At 42.4% G+C, this 15,304-nt stretch overlaps 1 protein-coding gene and 1 long non-coding RNA gene across 4 annotated transcripts in view; one reads left to right on the forward strand and one right to left on the reverse strand.

Annotated features, from left to right (window-relative positions):
- The window catches only part of LOC134344895 (uncharacterized), a 145,081-nt gene that overhangs the window by 97,779 nt on the left and 31,998 nt on the right, over positions 1-15,304 (forward strand). The window contains exon 3 of the long non-coding RNA XR_010017554.1: positions 1,687-1,779. This is a non-coding gene — a long non-coding RNA (uncharacterized LOC134344895). The remainder of the gene's footprint in view (positions 1-1,686; positions 1,780-15,304) is intronic.
- efcab11 (EF-hand calcium binding domain 11) overlaps positions 1-15,304 on the reverse strand; it is a 137,981-nt gene that overhangs the window by 38,778 nt on the left and 83,899 nt on the right. The window contains exon 6 of one of the 3 annotated variants that reach the window (XM_063045019.1): positions 7,831-8,061. The exons of the other annotated variants lie outside the window; for them this stretch is intronic. Within the exon in view, the coding sequence (XP_062901089.1) occupies positions 8,037-8,061 (25 nt within the window). The 3' untranslated portion in view covers positions 7,831-8,036. Of the gene's footprint in view, positions 1-7,830; positions 8,062-15,304 lie in introns of those variants that run through there. 3 annotated transcript variants of the gene reach the window in all.

Here is a 15,304-nt window from a genome sequence, read left to right on the forward strand (position 1 = left end):
GTGAGTTGTGGGCATACTGTGTTAGTGCTGGAAGCATCGCAACACTCACCTTCCTACAGTACATCCTCGGACTGTGTTGGCCATTGACAAAAAGACGCATTTCATTGTTAGTATCAATGTACATGTGACAAGTAAAGGTAATTTTTAATCTTGAGAAAATAGAACGTAAGAAGAACAGTACAGTACAGATCTTTGTGCCACAATGTTGTGCCAACCTAAATAAATCCACTCCACAATCAATCTTACCCTTCCTTCCAACACAGCCCATAACCCTACATTTTTCCTACATCCAAGTGCTTGGCCATAACATCGTAATTCCATGTACTAATCCAACTGGAGGTCAGTCAGCACCAATAGAGAAACATCTAATTGTTGTTGGAAAATCATCAACTCAATGAAGCATCTACTTCACACTGGCCAAAACTTATTGGTCTTCCAGTTCCAAGAAATGCCCAAAAATGTATTCTGCCAACTGCCATATCCTGACTGCAGGAGGACGTACGGAGGGCTTCGTCATAGATTGGGACGGCCTCTACAAAGGCACAGTATGGGGTGCTGCTGCCACTGTGCACAGAGGGGCTGGGCTGTGTGTAACAATTTCTCAAACACTGCATGGATTATAAGACATAGGAGCAGAGTTAGGCCATTCAGCCCATCGAGTCTTCTCCACCATCCCACCATGGCTGATTTATTTTCCCTCGCAACCCCATTCTCCTGCCTTCTCCCTGTAACCTTTGACACCCTTACTAATCAAGAACCTATCAACCTTCACATTAAATATACCCTATGACTTAACCTCCACAGCTATCTGTGGCAATGTTTTCAAAAAGACAGTGGAAGGCTTTAGATTGCGTGCCACACAGACAGATCTTGCCATACATCAGTGCATGAGGTAGTATAGAGCAAAAACAGAATGCAGAATAGAATAATAATAATAATAAGTACTCTATGATCCCGAGTGGGAAATTAAGATGAATAACATTGCTGCTTCGTAAGAGGATGACACATTGGCTTGATGAAATATTGAATGTACTTATTTGATGATAGAATGAATGTAAAGAAAGACATTTATTGACAGCATTGTACTTGTGACAGCATCTAATGATGCTATTTCTTGTATATCAGTGACACAGGAGACTGCAGATGCTGGAACCTGGAGCAACAAACAATTGCTGGAGGAATGCAGGGGGCCAAGCAACATCAATGGGAGGGAAAGGAAATATCGACATTTCAGGGTGAAACCCTGCGTCAGGTCTCTCAATTGGACATTTGACATGACATTTCTGATGGTGGGACACAATGCATTTGACACTCACCTAAAGCTTCGATAATCCCTTTCCTTGCCATTTGCCACCCACTTCACAAAGGCAGCAGGAGACAACATGGAAAACGGTCCTTTGCCCGAGTGCATTCACATCAACCATCGGCCAAGCTTTTATACTATTTATCCTGTTTTAAAAAATTTGTTCCACATTCTCTTCCACTCCTCTCAGCTCTGACCACTCACCTACACACTAGAGGAAACTTACAATGTTCAATTGCCAACTCACACATGTTGGAGATGAGGGAGGAACCCCACCCATCAGATTTCTGTATGGACAATGAACCCGTGTATACTATCTCACTATTTTAATTTTGCCCTTGTTTTGCACTATTTATTTAATTTCTTTTCATTGTTACCATCAGGAAGGAGGTACAGAAGCCTGACGGTACACATTCAAGGATTCAGGAACAGCTTCTTCCTTTCTGCCATCTGATTTCTGAGGGGACATTGAATCTGTAAATACTACCTCGTTACTTACTATTTCCGTTTTTTTGCACTATTTATTTTAACTTGCTTAGTTAATAGACATATATATAGTTATGTAATATCTTCTCTATAGTTACTTGCCATGTATTTCATTGTACTGCTGCCGTAAAGTTAACGCATTTCATATTAAAGCTGATTCTGAATTAAATTTAAAAATATATTTCTTACTGTAATTTATAGTTTTTTTTTATTGTATATTGCAATGTTCTGCTGCCGCAAAACAACAGTTTTTATGACAGTGATATTAAACCTGATTTTGACATAGTCACACGGAGGACGTACAAACTGCCCCTAGGCAGCGCCGGAGGTCTGGACTGAACCTGGGTCTCCAGCACCGTGAGGCAATGGCTCTCCTTGCTGCATCACTGTTGCAGAGTTGTGTGGGAGGGGGAAGAAAGGGTGTGAAAATAAGTAGTGATGTCCCCTCTAACATCCCTATCCTGAGAATATGGTGAAGGAAATGGTGGCGTGGCTCCCTGGTGGAAAGTGCAGACCTGCTGACGTAGAGTGATTCTGGAATCAGATTTGGTTGCATCTTGAGTTGTACCATAGTAAGTCTTCACTCACTCTACAATAAAAGAAAAATCTGGGATCGGATTGGGTGCAAGGGAAGGATTGGAACTAGAATCGGTTTGTGATTATCACACATGTACAATGAGAGAGGGATGGAGGACGTATGGTGAGGGCAGCACTGGCGTAATGGAAGAGAAGCCCTGTTCTTTGAAGATGCAGGACATCTCAAATGTTCTGGAATGAAAAGCCTCATCCTGGGAAAAGATGCAGTGGAGAAGGGAACATCATTTTTACAATCGACGTGGTGGGAAGAGGTGTAGTAAAGATAGCTGTGAGAATCAGCTCACCCTCCCTCACCCACTCACTTTTGCCCTGACCTGGTCTCACCTATCACCCGCCAGCTTGTGCTCCTCCTCCCTCCCACCGTCTTATTCTGGCTTCTCCCTCCTTTCTTTCCAGTCCTGACGAAGGATCTTGGCCTGAAATATTGACTGTTTATCCCCCTCCACAGATGCTGTCCGACCTACTGAGTTCTTCCAGCATTTTGTGTGCGTTCCTCCAAAATACAGGGAAAACTTGTCTTGCATACTGATCATACAGATCAGATCATTACACAGTGCATTGATGGAGAGCAAGGTAAAGCAATAGCAATGTACAAACGTAACAGAATAAAGTGTAACCGTTACAGAGAAAGTGCAGTGCAGGTAAACAATAAGGTGCAAGATCATAACGAGGCAGATTGTGCAGTCAAGAGTTCCAACTTAGTGTACTGGGGAGCTATGTCTTTTAACAGTGGGATAGAAGCTGGTGAATTTGATCAGAGTGAATAAGAACCGCACAGCAAGAATTAACTTTTTAAGAAGAATATTGCACCAGAAATGATTAAGTGCATCACTTAATGCATGAATAATGCATCTGACTGATACCTAATGCATGGATGTGTGCACTAGCCCAGATGACATTAGCAGACAGTATTCATATAAATCTTATAAAATTGCCTGTTTAATATGAGAGCAGGGTGAAACTATTAATTTCTTACGCTAACACATTTTAAGTCAAAAACAATATGATACAAACAGCAATATATTTAGCTTGACCCTGCTTTCTTTGGCCACACTGGGCACAGGATGACTGTTGATGCCTCACATAATTAGGAGTGAACCCTGATGCTTTATAATTTAAAACCAAGTGATCTTATGATCACCATGGTAACACTCCTGAGGAAGGCACAACTCTATGTTTGGGTGCCGAGCAGTCATAGCTCAACAACATGCAGACCTCAGCTGCTGTTAAGAACCAGTATCCCTGGTCCCATATCTCGAATGAGGCAACGAATGGTATGATCAATTCAGCTCAGAATCAGATTTGTAATCACTGACAAGGGGCAGCAGTGCAGAGAAATGCAAAAAATTACCACAAGTTGCATAAAGTAATACAAACAAAATATGAAAGCAGTACAAAAAGAGAGCAAAAAGGGAGGTAGTGTTCATGGGATCCTGGTCTGTTCAGAAATCTGATGGTGAAGGGGAAGTATTTTGTGTCAGTGTTCACTGTGGAGTACACCAGCAGTACGCCAGAAATTCAGCAGTGTCAGGGGCAGAAGTGAGGGTGTCGTCGCTATTTCTAAGGAGAAGGTGCTTGGGCAGCTGAAAGGTCTGAAGACAGATATATTCACCTGAATCAGATGGTGTACATCCAAGGGTCTGAAAGAGGTGGCTCAGGAGATTGTGGAAGCATTAGTAATGATATTTCAAGAATCACTAGATTCTGGAGGACTGGAAAATTGCAAATGCCTCTCCACTCTTCAAGGGAGGGAGGTAGAAGAAAGGAAACTATAGGCCAGTTAGCCTGATCTCAATGATTAGGAAGATGTTGGAGTCGATTGTTAAGGATGTGGTTTCGGGATACTAGGTCCTTCAAAAAAATTCCAAGTACAATTTGACTGGGAGTCTCATGAGGAAGCAATTGGATGACATCTAAATGCTTGTGGGGGTGAGAGAGTGAAGAAAAGGAGAAAGAGTTCATGGGCTTGGATAGGTTTGGAAAAATAACTCCAGATTTTGGGTACTCAGCAGCTGAAGGTGGCAATGGAACAGAAGTAGCATTTGGACAAGGTCCCAACTGAGGCAGCCAAGTATTAGTTTGTAGGGCTGGAGATGGGTACGGAGATAAAGAGGGATGTGGTACAGAGGACTGGATTTGAATGCTAGGATGTGAATTGTTAAAGTGCAGGTTTGTCAGACCAGGAACCAGTGCCTGCAAGCAAGCCAAGAGGGCGATGAGTGAAAGAAACCAGGATTGAGTCAGGACGCAGGAGGCAGTGATTTGTACAGGGTTACTCAGGCTATGAGCAAGGTCGGCAGTGGAAAGAGAAATCTGAAAACATTTTAACTGCAGTATGTGTCTCCTCCTTCTTCTTCCTCTCCCCACTCCCTTAGATCACAGCACGGAAACAGGGTCATCGGTCCACCTACTGTGCACCAACAAGCACCGATTTATATGAATTCTACTTATCCTGCTTGATCCTCCCCATACTTCATCCTGTTCTGCTTTCCTAGTTTTGCTACCAAAGTGGATACCTTCATACATCTCCACAATACTGCATCTGTCCTGCATTATATGTCTCCACAATACTGCATCTATCCTGCATCATATACCTCCACAATACTGCATCTGCAACTCACTTGCCCATCCCCTCACCCTCTTCCAATCATCGAACACTGTAGCATAGCAGGTAATCACCCTTGCTTGAAGTTTAAGATTGAACTTTGATCTGAATTAGAACATCGAACAATACAGCTTGGTGCAGTGTTGTGCCGATTTTTAACCTGCTCCGAGATCAATCTACCTTTCCCTCCTACATAGCCCTCCATTTTTCCATCATCCATGGGATATCACCCATCATTTTGGAGTTTCTCTGCATCCTCACCACAACTCACACTCCCATCCAGTCTGTGTTGTGTGCAAACATTAAATCCCTACTCTAAATCATTAATATCCGCTGTGAAATATTAACATTCATGTCAGCCATAATCTAAGAAAACGGCAGAATAAATAGGCTTGAAAGTCGGAATGAATTCCTCCTCCGCCTCCTCTTCAACAAACTCCACTGAAGTTTAATTGCCAAAGCCAACATAAATTTCAAATAGAGCCAGTAATTTCTGAATCCCCTCTCAATAACTGCAGTCATCCATCACTTTAATTATAAAGCAGGAGCCCCTTCAAAATGTATATAAGATGAAAGGTTTCCTTTAAAACAGTTCTTTTCGCAACCTCCAGACAAAGCAATGGTTTTTATAGCCAATAAAGTCCTTCTTGTAATATAAAGACATTTACACATTAAGGTCTAACAAATGGATATAATCAATTCTAGGTGGGCTTGACAGGGTGGATTCTAAGGAGTAGTTTCCTTTGCGCAGCTTGTCAAAACGTAGGGATCAATGTCAAGATTGTGAGTCAGGTTATTTAGAAAAGAACAGCACAGGAACAGAACCTTTTGTGCTGAACTAATTAAACTAGCCATTAAACACCTTACTAAACTAATCCCTTCTAGTCACTGCCCATATTCCTCTATTTTTTGCACAATCACTTCATACAACAGAATTCATCGCTTCTGTGATGTCAGCAACTTCCTATGGGATGCCTGTTGCTCTAATTACTGTATCTGCACTTGATGTTTCAAGTGAACTGGTAATGGGCTAATCAGAGTATTCAGACTGTTTGTGGCTCGGCTTCGAAGTCAAAGGGGACCGAGCCAGGTGGTTGGGTAAAAAGCAAATACCTCTGCCGCCCAAAAGCCATCTGGATGTTCGCTAATTTTCTCTTCTCTCAGGGGCTAATTATAAACCACAGGGGAAAGTGCAAGTGTTGACTGAATGCAATTGAATAATTGAGGGGGCAGGGGAGTACAAAGCAAGGGCCACAAGGTGAGAGAAAAAGGAAGCAAGTGCAGAGGAGGGAGGGGGTGACATTTAAACAAATTGGTGAAAGCTGGACATCTGTGCTTAAAAAAATCCAAAGTGCTAAGAAAAGAACAATGTTAAAGATTTCAGGTATTAGGTTGATTTGTCACACGTACATTGAGACATACAGTGAAGTGTGCCATTTGCATCGAGGACGTGCTGAGGGCAGCCCACAAGTGTTGCTGTGCTTCTGCCACCAACACAGGTACATGGAAACATACAGTGAACTGTGTCCTTTGTGTTAACAACCAACAGACCCAGGGATGTGCTGGGGGCAGCCCGCAAGTGTCGCCACACATTCCAGGGCCAACATCGCATGCCCACAATACAGTGAATTCCAGTTAATTGGGAATATTAGGACCAGCACATTCTAGCCTAATTAAATGGCTGCCCCAATTAACCAAAGTTTCATGGAAATAGTTAAAAAGGTATATAAAAAAGAGAAAGTAACAAGTTATGTATTTAAATGAAATACAGAGCAAATTAGAACACCAGCAATATTACTGCAATACTATAAGACTGTATATTAGCTCCTAACAGTTATAAATGGATGAATTTATCCAGGGTACACGACTGTGTGCTTTTGATTGACTGTAAATGAACAAAACCAGCACAGACATCTATTGCAGATAATGAAGTGCCTTCATACGATGCTTTTGACAATTGCATCCTCCAAATCTTCATTTTCAATGTAACATTCAAGATGATTATCAATACCTTCAAATTCTTCATAGTGAAATTGTTTCCTTTTCATTCCAAGTCTCAATGCTCGAAACCACTGAGCACAGCAGTTCTGAATTGTCTTACTGTTTATTTATCGCCAACTATCAGTGACAAAAATCACTGCTTTTTGAACACAACCACACGCAACTGACACTATTTAAAAACTGTTTGCTCTAACGGCCACACAAGTACATGTGACTGACACTAGTTAGAAACTGTTTCGACAACAGTCTCCTGTCCCAATTAGATTAGATTAGATTATGAGGGCACTCAGTCCTCATTAATTGTCATTTAGAAATGCACGCATTAAAAAATGATACAACGCTCCTCCAGAATGATATCACAAGTAAACACAGGACAAATCAAGACTAAAACTGACAAAATCACAATTATAACATATAGTTACAGCAGTGCAAAGCAATACCATAATTTGATAAAGAGCAGACCATGGGCACAGTAAAAAATAGTCTCAAAGTCCCGATAGGCTCATCATCTCACGCAGGCAGCAGAACCTCCAAGCGCCGCCAACTTGCCGACACAGCACCATTGGAAGCACCCGACCGCAGCGGACTCTGGGTCCGTCCGAAAACTTCGAGCCTCTGACCAGCCCCTCCGACACAGCCTCTCCGTGCACCATCCTCTGCCGAGCACTTCGACCCCGCCCCGGCCGCCAATATGTAATATTGACGTGACTCGGACACCGCCGTAGATTGAACAACCACGTTTATTCACCAGACTTCCATTTTTATACTTTTTCCACGTCCTGACGTCATACACACTCTGACGCTACGAATACTCACACAATACATTATGTCCCCCTTCTCAAGATTTTTTTTACAACACTGAATTACCAAAACAATGCCTCTAGGTATGCCCTTCTTACAGTGCAACAACCATGACAAGCAAAGCCGAGGACTCGGGGTCTTCTCCTCTGGAGATTCTGGACCACACAGTAGCAGCAGCAGCAGCGAAGCAGGCATTTCAGAAGTTTCACCAGATGTTCCTCCATGCTCTCACGTCCGTCTCCATCAAATCAGGATTGTGCACGGCACCCTACTTGACAAATAACAGACAACACCACTGGAGTGGCCGCTGTGAGCTGCGTCGCGTCGCCATCTTCTCCTCCCGCCTTAGTTGGCATTAAGCGGCATAATGTCCCAAATAAAGGGAATTCTGGCTATTTTCTCGATTAGTTTTTGTTCTTTAGGAGTTCTCCCAAATAAGCGGCAGCCCCGATTAACTGAAGGTCCAATTTTCCAGAATTTACTGTACTCAGCAGAACAACACAAAACAGAACAAAACGGAACGTACCAAGCAACAACAGTGAAACAAGCCCCCTTCCTCCCTCCCTAATGCCCAGTTGTCCACACGGCCCTTAACCCTCCAAGCCCCTCCCCTCCACATACCCACCCAAATGCCTCTTAAATGTTGCAATTGTACCCGCTTCGATCACTTCAGGCGGCTCATTCCAGGACTTCGCTCACTTTGTGTAAAGAAGTTACCCCTCAGGTCTCAATTAATCTCTCCCCTCTTATCTTATATCTGTGCTCTCTCGTTTTGGACTCCACAACCTTGGGAAAAGATTATGAATGTTCACCTTATTCATACCCCTCATAATTTTATAAACATCCTATGAGGTCACCCCTCAGGGAATAGAGATTCAGTGTGAGTGAACTCTCCTTGTAACTCAGACTCTCTAGATGAGGCAACATCATCATAAATATCTCCTGCACCCTCTCTAACTTGACAATATCTTTCCAATAACACGGTGACAAAAAGTGTACACATGTGTGGTCTCACCAATGAATTATTTAACTGCGACATAATAACTCTACTTCTAAGCTCAAATCCTAAATTTTTTTAATATATAGAAAACCTCTAGCCCATGTCATCTCTTATGATAGTTTCATTCACCTGAGATGGTGAAAGAGCCTACATAGCACACAACTCACTAACCCTAATCTGTATTTCATTGGAATGTGGGAGGAAACTGAGCACCCAGAGGAAACTCACGTGGTCATGGGGAGAATGTCCAAACTTCTTAGAGACAGCAGTGGGAATTGAACCTCAAATGCTGGCTCTGTTATGTGATACAATGGAAGATATTTCATAGGAGCACACAACACTGAAACAGCCAGACAAGGTACATAGCAGTTAAACAATGTTCAAAGTAAATTTATTATCAAAGTACGTATATGTTTCCATATGAAGTTGAAGATTCAGTTGCACAGGGAGGAACTGAGGCTCAGGTCTTGGAGTTTAGTGATGAGTTTCTAGGGAATTATAGCGTTGAATGCTGAGCTGTAGTCAATGAAGGCCATCCTAATAAATTCATCTTCACTGTCCAGATGCTCCAGTGCTGAGTGAACAGCCAAAGAAATATCATCCATTGGTAACCTGCTGTAATGGTAGACAAATTGCTACCAAAATAAGAAGCTATTAAAACAAGGTTCTGGCTTCCCTGATGTTCAAGGTCCCATGGCATAATTTTGAAGTACAGTATTGTAGTCCTTCCCAGTGTCCTAGATAATATTCATCCCTCAATCAGTTCTCTGGTTATCAATGCATCACCATTTGTGGAGTGCACAAACTGGTCCTTGCTCTTCCATTATTAAAACAGTGGCTTCACTACAAAAGTACTTGCAATTTTGTAAAATGCAAGGCCTTTCTTCCTTTTGTAAACATGCCAGAGAGTAAGGGTAATACAGAATGAGGGGCCTTGTATGCCCAGTCCATCACAGGTAAAGCCATCTCCACAATTGAGAGTACTTGGAGTGCTGCCACAAGAAAGCAGGATCCATCATCAAAGAACCCCATCATCCAGGCCATGCCTTCTCCTTGCTACTACCACTGGGAAGGAGGTACAGAATACTTTAGCTTCTACACCACCAGATTCAGGAATAGGGTAACCATCAGGCTCTTGAACTGGCATGGATAAATTCACTCAACACTACTCTGAACCATTCTACAACCTACAGACTCTTCAAAGACTCTTCACATCTCATTACTTTTATTTGCTTATTTGTCTTCTTTTGCACATTGGTTGTTCAAAGTACAGTAAATGCATTGCCAAAGTACATATATGTCACCATATACAACCCTGAGATTTATTCTCTTGTGGGCAAACACAGTAAATCCAAGAAGCACATTAGAATCAATGAAAGACAGCACCCAACAGGATGGGCAAACAACCAATGTGCAAAAGACAACAAACTGTGCAAATATAAAAACAATAAGCAAAAAATATCAAGAATATGAGATGAAAGGTCCATAAATTGAGGGGCAAGTGATGTTGAGTGAAGTTATCTCCTCTGGTTCAAGAGCCTGATGGTTGAGGGGTAATAACTCTTCCTGAACCTGGTGGTGTGAGTCCTGAGGATCCTTCTTCCTGAGAGCAGAGGTGAGAAGAGTGCATAGTCTGGATGGTGTTGTTTGTCAGCCTTTGTCTGCTTATGTATAGCTTTTTGTAAAAAATTATTATATTTCCTATTTCCTAGTAAATGTCTGCAAGAAAATCTCAAGGTAGCATATGGTAACATACACTACTCTGATAATACATTTATTTTGAACTTTTGACATTGAGCAAAATTGCACCACACAAAATCAAGTACTTTTCACACTTGTATCCTGCCTATTAAACTGTTGACAAGGAGAGAGGCTTGACTGCTCCAATAACAGGTTACCCTTGTCTTCCTTTGATCTACTGTTCCACTTTTATTTCATTCATTGAATTATGCATCTCCAAAGGAGACTGAAGAGGTCCTTGTTGTACTAACCAATTCATAAGCAAATTGCTTGAAATAGCAGAGCACCCGGAACAAATTGAGGGTCTTAATGGTATTTCTAACACAAGTACTTACATCTGATTTCAAGTGCTATTCTCAAGGCAATGAAATTTGCACTGTTCCAGCTGAAATCTGGTATCAGGCATATTCTTAGGCACAATGGAGCTCAGGTTTAAGAACTGATTGAAGAATACATGTTTAACCCAAAAGATATATTGTGGTTACATGTGTGTTAGAGCGGGGTAAGGGGTTTTCACTCTTAGCCACATTGGGCGATAACTAATAATGAGTGAATGACTATTATGTCTTGCCCAATTTTGACTGCGTCTTTCAAACTGTTTATTGTCTTACACACCAGGATGCAATGCAATTCCTTGCTCATGTGAACCTCACAGGCTACACAATAAGATCTTATACACTGTTACGTTAACCACTACGCCACCATGCTATCCGTGCCCAAGGTGAAATCCACAAGGATGACGCCAGGATCTGAGGATGCGAGTTATAGGGAAGGTTGAATAGATCAGGACTTTATTCCTTGGAGGGTAGGAGAATGAGGGGAGATTTAATAGAGGTATACAAAACTATGAGGGGTAGACATAGGGCAAATGCCAGCAGGCTTCTTCCACTGAGGTTGGGAACTTCTTCACTCAAACAGTGATGCGTGTGTGGAACGAGCTGCCAGTGAAAGTGGTGAATATGGGTTCAATTGTGACATTTAAAAGAAGTTTGGATAAGTAAGACCATAAGATATAGGACAGACATAGGCCATTCTGCCCATTGAGTCTGTGCTACCTTTTCATCATGGCTGATTTATTATCCCTCTTAACACCACTAAAAGAGTGGAGTGACGTTTATAATTTTTCTAGTCCTCCGGAACCATTCCAGAATCATCCAGAAGACTTGAAAACTTCTACAGATGTACCGTGGATAGTATTTTGTGTGCTTTCACCACTGTCTGGTATGGGGGTGGGGTGGGGGGGGTGCTACTGCACAGGATTGAAGTAAGCTGCAGAGAGTTATAAAATTAGTCATCTTCATCATGGATACTAGCCTCCGTAGTATCCAAGACATCTTCAAGGAGAGGTGCCTCAGAAAAGTGGCTTCCATCATCAAGGACCCCCACCACCAGGCCATGCCCTCTTCTCATTGTTACCATCAGAAAGGAGGTACAGAAGCCTGAAGACACTCACTCAGTGATTCAGGAACAGCTTCTTCCCCTGTCATCCGATTCTTAAATGGACATTGAACCCTTGAACACTACCTCACTAGTTTTTTTAATTTCTGTTTTTTGCACTAACCTATCTTAATTTAACCATTTAATACACATATATACTTACTGTAATTCAGTTTTTTCTATATTTATTATGTATTGCATTGTACTGCTGCTGCAAAGTTAATGAATTTCACATTACCCAGTGATAATAAACCCGATTCTGATTCTCATCTAGTGATTCTTATGTAATGCGCTGTAAGGTTTCACTGCTAATGTAATGGGTTGTTTTGTAATGTTCACTGCTGAGGTTACGGTTTCTCTGTAGCAGCAATGTTTGGGTTATGGCTGGAGATAACAGGACTATGGATGCATGTTAGCCAATCAGGATTTTGTTGCCCTGTCTGGTGAATCTGGAAACAGTTGATCTTGTGGGCTTTTGCCAGAGAGGGAGAGAGAGAGAGAGAGAGAGAGAGATGAAGAGAGAAGACGTGAATCGAGAGATCTGGTAGACTGCTGGACGGGGTGGACTTGGAGGGAGGGTCCGAAGGGCAGCGACGATCGGAGGAGGTAGGTGGGGATCGATCAGCCTACGTGTGAGCTCCAACTTTGTGCACAGACTGTTTACTAAGATTTGGGCCTTTTTAAAATATATATATTTTGTTTCTCTACTAACCATATAGTCAAAGTAGGAGTTATAAAGCTTAATCATTTAATCGCATATTGTGTACTGTTTGTTATTTCAGGGTACTCACTTGTAACAGGGGACACGTCGTGCAGCATCCACCCAAATAAGATTTCTTAAGTTTGGCTGGGCAGGGGGCTATCACCCCTTATATTAAGCCACTAGGCGAAGCAAGTGTTACACTTAAAAGATGATTACTAATGCCTCCACAATCTCTTCTGCTACCTCTTTCAGAATCCTTGGGTGCAGCCCACCTGGTGCAGGTGACTTATCTACTTTCAGACCTTTCAGCTTCCTAAGCACCTTCTCCTTAGTAATAACAACTAAACTCCCTTCTGCACTGACACTCTCAAATTTCTGCCATACTGCTGGTGACTTCCACAGTGAAGACTGATGGAACATACTTAATTCAGTTGTCCGCCATTTCTTTGTGCCCCATTACTACCTCCAGCATCATTTTCCAGCAGCCCAATGTTCACTCTGACCTCTCCTTTACTCTTTCTATATCTGGAAAAAAATTTGATAACCTCTTTTATATTATTGGCTAGTTTACCTTCATTTCATCTCTTCTCTCCTCATGGCTTTTTAGTTACCTTCAGCTGGTTTTTAAAAGCTTCCCAATCCCAATATTTTTTGCGATATTATATGCCATCTCTTTTGTTTTTATGTTGTCTTTGACTTCACTTGTCAGCCATGGTTGCCTCTTCCTCCCTTTAGAATACTACTACTTCTTTGGGCTGAATCTGTCCTGCACCTTCCGAAATACTTCCAGAAACTTTATACTTTATACTTTATTGTCACCAAACAATTGATACCAGAGCGTACAATCATCACAGCAATATTTGATTCTGCTCTTCGTACTCCCTGGAGTACAAATCGATAGTAAATATTAAAAATTTAAATTATAAATCATAAATAGAAAATAGAAAAGGGAAAGTAAGGTAGTGCAAAAAAACCGAGAGGCAGGTCCAGATATTTGGAGGGTATGACCCAGATCCGGGTCAGGATCCGTTCAGCAGTCTTATCACAGTTGGAAAGAAGCTGTTCCCAAATCAGGCCGTAAGAGTCTTCAAGCTCCTGATCCTTCGCCCGGAGGGAAGAGGGACAAAAAGTGTGTTGGCTGGGTGGGTCGTGTCCTTGATTATCCTGGCAGCACTGCTCCGACAGCGTGTGGTGTAAAGTGAGTCCAAGGATGGAAGATTGGCTTGTGTGATGTGCTGGGGTGTGTTCACGATCTTCTGCAGCTTCTTCTGGTCTGGGACAGGACAACTTCCATACCAGGTTGTGATGCACCCTAGACGAATGCTTTCTATGGTGCATCTATAAAAATTAGTGAGGGTTTCAGGGGACAGGCCAAATTTCTTTAGTTTTCTCAGGAAGTAAAGGCGCTGGTGGGCCTTCTCGGCAGTGGACTCTGCTTGGCTGGACCAAGTCAGGTCATTTGTGATATTGACCCCGAGGAACTTAAAGCTTTTGACCTGTTCCACTTGCGCACCACCAATGTAAATGGGGCCGTGTGGTCCACTACTCCTTCTGAAGTCAACAACCAATTCCTTCGTCTTGCTGACATTGAGGGATAGGTTATTGCCTTCGCACCATGCCACCAGGTTCTTAATTTCCTCTCTGTACTCAAACTCATCATTACCCGAGATACAGCCTACAATTGTGGTGTACAACTCCAGCTATTGCTATTCTGCTGTCACATCTGCTAGTGTCCCCTTCCAATCAACTTCGTCCAATTCCTCATTCATGCCTCTGTAGTTGCCTTTCTTCTACTGTAATACAGTTATATCTGATTTTAGCTTTTCCCTCCCAACCTGTAGGGTGACTTCTGTCATATTATATGATTACTGCCTGCTAAGTGTTCCTTTACCTTAAGCCCCCTAATCAAGTTTGGTTTCATTACACAACATTCAATCTAGAATTGCCTTTTCTCTAATATGCTCAACAAGAAGCTGCTTCAAAAAGTCATCTCATAGGCATTCTACAAACCAGTCATTTTTGTACAAGTCATATCTTCCACAGAAGAGATCCCAATGATCCAGAAATCTGAAATCCTGCTCCCTATACCAGTTCCACAGCCTCACATACATGTGCCAAATCATTCTATTCTAACCTTCACTGGTGCTTGACACAGGCAGAAATCTAGAGATTACTACCCTTGAGGTCCTGTTTCTCAGCTTCCTACCTAATCCGAGATGTCCCTGACCCTGGTACTTGGGAGGCACCATTGCATCTGGATGTCTCTTTCACATGCACAGAATCTCTTGTCTGCTCCTCTAATTATTGGATCCCTATCACCACTGCAATCCTCCTCTCCCCCTTTTCATTCTGAGCCACAGAGCCAGTGCCAGAGACCCATTTGCTGTGGCTTCCCCCGGCAGGTCGTCCTCCCACAACCATATCCAAAGTAACATACTTATTATTGAGAGGAATGGCCACAGAGTACTCTGCACTGTCTGCATATTCCCTTTCTCTATCCCAACATTCACCCAGCTACCTGCCCCCTACAACCTGGGGTGACCACCTCCCTATCTATAGCTCCTATCCATCACCTCCTCATTGTCTCACATGAGCCGAAGGTCACTGAGCTGCAGCTCTAGTTCTCTAACA

Source organism: Mobula hypostoma, chromosome 1 (assembly GCF_963921235.1).
Source record: "Mobula hypostoma chromosome 1, sMobHyp1.1, whole genome shotgun sequence".
Taxonomy (NCBI): domain Eukaryota; kingdom Metazoa; phylum Chordata; class Chondrichthyes; order Myliobatiformes; family Myliobatidae; genus Mobula; species Mobula hypostoma.